The 6,000-nt window shown below is 39.1% G+C and overlaps 1 protein-coding gene across 1 annotated transcript in view; it reads left to right on the top strand.

The window, feature by feature from the left end:
* LOC311100893 (neurexin-1a-like) overlaps positions 1-6,000 on the top strand; it is a 393,788-nt gene that overhangs the window by 297,029 nt on the left and 90,759 nt on the right. Inside the window, exon 21 of the mRNA XM_084141884.1 lies at positions 445-616. Within this exon, the coding sequence (XP_083998010.1) occupies positions 445-616 (172 nt within the window). The remainder of the gene's footprint in view (positions 1-444; positions 617-6,000) is intronic.

Genomic DNA, 6,000 nt, shown 5'->3' with positions numbered 1-6,000 from the left:
ATATGTAGCCTACTCATATTTGTATTGTTTGGTTGGAACCTGATATCAGTGACTAAACATAAATAAATATTGATTGTGGACGTTGTTGTATCACTTGATTCGAATTGATAACTATATTTATATTGACAAGGAAATCGAGTCAGGCTGCATTATTTTGAGATGTACTTCCTTGTTAAGTCTCAGATTTGATTTGATTAGATTACTATTTCCTTTCATTATGTAAACATAATCAGAAGGTATCTAAGGTTGTGTGGCACCGCCTGGATGTGGTCATCATCATCATCACCAGCATCCTCGTCATCATCATCATCACTACACAAACACGATGACTCTTACACATTGCTATTCTTTATAAAGCAACCAAACACCTGCTCTGGATTATACAAAATTGACTTCCTTCTCATCTCTAAAACCTTATTTGCTCTTTCTCCTTTGTCTCAACAGGAAAAAGGAAACATTGCAGTTATATTTAATGTCGGAACGGACGACATAAATATCGAGGAGACAGCAAAGTTTGTAAATGATGGAAAGTACCATATAGTGAAGTTTACGCGGAGTGGCGGTAATGCTACACTACAGGTGGATGACCTACCTGTCATAGAGCGCTATCCCACAGGTAAGACACCCAAGCCTTATACCTATCCAGCATCTTCTCTGCTCTCAGTGCTCTTTACCACAGTCAATGTACCTGTACTTGAAATGACGAAGAAGGGCAACTGTTGTCAGGAAAGGTTGATGTTGAGGTTAAATATTGGCTTTTTTAAAATGGTGTATGAAATGATGTTGTTTTGTTGGTTGGTGTGTCTTATATATACTGTGCTTCTTTCTTATGATAATATCATCTGGTTTTCGAGACAGTATCCTTTCAAATGTCAACATGTCAGTAGAACGATGACTGTCTGGTTGAGAAGGCTTTAAATGTCAACGCTTGGGGGTCTTGAATTCACAACATTTGAACTGCTAAAAAGGCTTTGACAAAAGCTACAGAGGATCCAAGTCAGGTGAATTATTTAACATGTCTCGTTATATGTGACAGCGTTTGTCATATAGGTTACTCTAACCAGGAAGTGAAAATGTTTTGTTACCTAGGAACACCAGTAGCTTTAACTGAAGTAAGTCAAGACAGCAAATTGAAATGTCAGGCCAAATTCTAGTTAATTATGGCGTATTTAGGCATATTTTAAATGGTGAAACTATGGCATGGGGTGGCATTTTATTTCCATGACAATTTCCTACTGTCCACTAGGGGCAACGCGAGCGTCTATTAGCATCTATCTTAAACAGCTCAGAGGCTTGCAGGTTCAATCCCAGTGCCAGGCACTTGTTTTGTAATTGTTCTGTTTGAACCATATCCCAAACCTTAGCGCTTACCTTAACCACTTGGAATCAATGCCTAAACTTAACCCTAATGCCTAAATCTCTGAATGAATTCCTAATTTCAACCATCTAGGTTAGTTTCGGTTAAACTTTGCGCAGTTGACTGACAGCTAACATACGCAAAATATGCTCTAATTAAAATGGCAACACATTCCATAATTTACAGATGGCACCACAGATGGCCCCACACGCCATAATTAAAAGGGCCAGCCATGCCATATCTCTGTTGCTGCAGTTATGGCCAAGTATGCCAGTTTCTTTGGAGATTGTTTTGCAAAATGGTCTACTATAAACAAATGTAACAGTAAAATGAATCCAGAGGATATTTGTTCTTAAGATCCATTAATTGACATATCGATTGAAATATTGGAACGGGCATGTCACTTCCTGTGATATCAGTTCCTGTAAGGATTAATGTCTATCCTCTGGACAAACATCATGAAGGGAGACTCAATGATCATCAATGTTTGCCTGCAACGGCAAACATTTTCACTGTATTCTTATGATATAAGATGTATAAGATATAATATGAACATATTACCCACTATCTGTCATGACACTTCTCCTTCAAAGAGCCTTTGAAGGAGGGAACTCATTTATAGGGGTGGGGTCTAAGACAAGGGGAGGGGCTTGAGTAATGGGGAAGGGGCCTTGCTCATATGGAAGGAGCTTGGCTGCGTTTCAAACACGTAAAAGACACCCTCCTCCAATTACCCTCGCCTTATGCCCTTGGGAGAATCCCCGCGGCCATCTTTGCCGTTGGTCCAAACAATTAGCCAAACAAGGGAAGTTGGCAACGTAAGGCCTTCAGCCCTCGTTTGTGATCGAGTTTGCAAGTGTACAATTCTGTTCACTCCGGGGCCTGAAACGCCGCATAATTCAATTCGCGATGATTGTACATCCGCTAAGAAAAGTCAGCCAAAACTTAAAACCAACATCAATATGGAGAAGTCAACATACAAGTGTAAATAAAAATGAATGTAAATAAGTTAGAAATTGTGCTACTAATGCACATGACGGCACAAACACGTATCGTAAAAGTAATAATGTTTTTGTTTGGTTAGCTTTTGGAAACGTTAGCTAGCGCATACAACTTTCCCTGACATCACACTTATACATTGTAATTTTCGATTTACCTGATATCGTCGGATGGCTAGTATTCGATGTCTGCGGATGCGTTGTCTTCTAGCCAAGATATGAAATGCAATCATAATTGACTGTAGCGCATATAAAGCACACACAACAGCTACCGGTGGTTCCATGATGACTGAAAACACAACCGTGGGACGAACGAGTGACACATTTCTGGCCAAGTGCGGTCCATTTAAAATTAATTCATTCTTCCCTCGCCCTTGCTCTGCAAGTGTCAACTCATCATACGTCATGATGCGTCATCAGAAGTGTCCACTTAATTTGAGGGCTGAGGGGAGAGGAGGTGTCTTTTACGTGTTTGGAATGCAGCCCTTGCCTCGTATAGGGCTGCAACAGGCCGCTTCCCTCTTTCCGTGGTTATGGTTCCAGGAACTGGCACGCCCACTCATTTTTAGATACCACCGTTTTTTTAAAAGCGATTTCTAATATTTTGAATGAATGGTTCACCCCAGATTTTTTTTTTAGCTATTTAATGCTTGAAACCACGATAACCAACATGTTGTTGAAATGTTTATGCTGAAAACAAAGTCAGGGGTACAACACTGTGTACATCCCATACAGCATTGCTGTCTGTATTGTCCAATCACAGAGCAGATACAAGTAATGTGGTCTGTTGGAGAACACATGATGGCACTTGATAGCTGCTATATCGTCCAATCACAAAGCATATACAAGTCACGTGATCTGTTAGCGAACACGTGATGGCACGTCATGTGTTCGCTAACAGATCACGTGACTTGTATCTGCTCTGTGATTGGACGATGCAGACCATGAGGCTCATGGTTAGTGTAGGTTTTGGTGCTCTTTGAAACAGAAACTGATGGTAAAAATACGATTTCTCAACACAGCGGTTGAAACATTCATAACCGATGGGCACTACATCAACATACAAATTGTTTTGCAATCTTGGTAGAAAATAGAACATCTACGTTGGCACAGTAATATCGCTATCGCTAATATATCGCTAATATATTGCTAATATTTGACATCACCACGGATTTTGAGGATTAAGAATCCACTTCCGGAATTCTTCGTAGCAGTCCAATGTGAGGAGCCATAGGGGATGGGCCTAGCTCATAGGATCAGGATCACCTGAGTCTAACTCAACCATCTTGGCATGAGTATAAACCAGAGATGATTTCAACCTGTCTCTCCCACCTCTCCTCCTTCTGTAATGTTCGTTGACCTTTTCAGGCGGCCCAGTGCTTTCACCCACACTAAAGAGGGTTTTTATGGCTGGGGACAGATTCGCTCATCACTCCTCGCCTCAGGTAGACGGGGGGAAATGAATGTCTTGTGACATGCAGTGAACATGGAGGAACACAGAATACACCACAGGGTTAATAGACTGACTGGCTCTATGGTTGCTATAAGATCTTAGCTGTGCAATAGAGAGACTCACTGTTCCACATACACATAGACGGACAGGCACACAGACAGACAGGCACACAGACAGACAGAAACACACAGACAGACAGAAACACACAGACAGACAGAAACACACAGACAGACAGAAACACACACACACACATTCATACTGTATGTACACGTGCACGCAAAGACACATACCCACACACACATTAATACTGTAAATCTTTAGGATATTTGAACAGATAGATAGATATACCTTGTTAGTCTCTGAGACAGCCCTTTTGTGGCTTTAGCCCAAAAAACATAACTACAAAAAAAGATTCTGAAGATTCATCGTTGCACAGAGAGACTTCTAGAAGGAAGTGGATTCATTTAATTGAAGGTTGGTTAGATCTCTAATGAATTCAGAGCCGCAGGTTTTCATTTGGTGTAAGGAGAAGAGTAATTACAATCATTCACTGACCAACGATATTTCTCAACAGCAGATTAAACTCACAGAGAGAAACGAGAGTAATACGTTTATTCAAGAACTCCTCCGGAATGTCTTTGAGTCAAGAGTCTAGAATCAATTGGCTGTCTAAATCTGCAATCGGACTGAAGCCAATATTTTACAATGAAAATATATTATTTTACTTTAATCCATGTATTACCATTTGTTTCAGTGGTATAACAACAACAGCTAGATGGCAATCATGTCATTGTTATTATCTAAATAAGGACATAATTGTTAAGGGTCCATATCAGTGAAGTCTAAATTAAATACTTGTCAGCAGTTATACTTTTTTGTTTTATTTCCTAACCACTATATTGGAATGACATGCAATTAAATAACATGTAAAACAGTTACTACTTTGAATTGGTTAAACATAGCATGTGTGGCTACAGCTTAATTCCAATTGAAATTATTGATTTAGCCATGGTCAATAATTACACATAAGTGTATGGTGAATGCAGACACAGACACATCTTATTCAGAAGGTATTTTTATAGACTTCATTCACACAGACACAGACACATCTTATTCAGAAGGTATTTTTATAGACTTCATTCACACAGACACAGACACATCTTATTCAGAAGGTATTTTTATAGACTTCATTCACACAGACTAGACACATGTTATGCACACACAAACATGATTGACATTTCCTCCATCTCCAAAACTAAATGAACAGTCCTGTTTATTTACTTTTTTCATTTTAAATTAATGTAACTTTCCAAATAAAGTTTTGCAAAGTCATTGCAATAAAAAAATATGCTTAATTTGATTTTGTGCCACTTTACCATAGTCAGCACTTGATTGACTCTGTGTCTCAAAGAACCACTGATAAACCACCCAAATGAATTTAAACGTAACTAAAACAATGAGGGAGGGAAGAGGAGTGGGAGAGAGATAAGAAGAACTTGTTGCGTGTCTAGTAATTACATAACCTTGTATTTCACATCTAGCAGAAAAAATGCTGAACATATGATGGTGATATATTATTATAAACCTACAGTCTTAACAAAGACAGCCCTACAGTCTTAAACCTACAGTCTTAACAAAGACAGTCCTACAGTTTTAAACCTACAGTCTTAACAAAGACAGCCCTACAGTCTTAAACCTACAGTTTTAACAAAGACAGTCCTACAGTTTTAAACCTACAGTCTTAACAAAGACAGCCCTACAGTCTTAAACCTACAGTCTTAACAAAGACAGTCCTACAGTTTTAAACCTACAGTCTTAACAAAGACAGCCCTACAGTCTTAAACCTACAGTCTTAACAAAGACAGCCCAACAGTCTTAAACCCACAGTCTTAACAAAGACAGCCCTACTGTCTTAAACCTACAGTCTTAACAAAGACAGCCCTACAGTCTTAACAAGGACAGTCATACAGTCTTAAACCTACAGTCTTAACAAAGACAGCCCTACAGTCTTAAACCTACAGTCTTAACAAAGACAGTCCTACAGTCTTAAACCTACAGTCTTAACAAAGACAGCCCTACAGTCTTAACAAAGACAGTCATACAGTCTTAAACCTACAGTCTTAACAAAGACAGCCCTACAGTCTTAAACCTACAGTCTTAACAAAAACAGCCCTACAGTCTTAAACCTACAG

The sequence above is a fragment of the Coregonus lavaretus genome (genome assembly GCF_964263955.1).
Source record: "Coregonus lavaretus genome assembly, chromosome: 25".
NCBI lineage: Eukaryota > Metazoa > Chordata > Actinopteri > Salmoniformes > Salmonidae > Coregonus > Coregonus lavaretus.
This window is presented reverse-complemented; position numbering and strand designations above follow the sequence as displayed.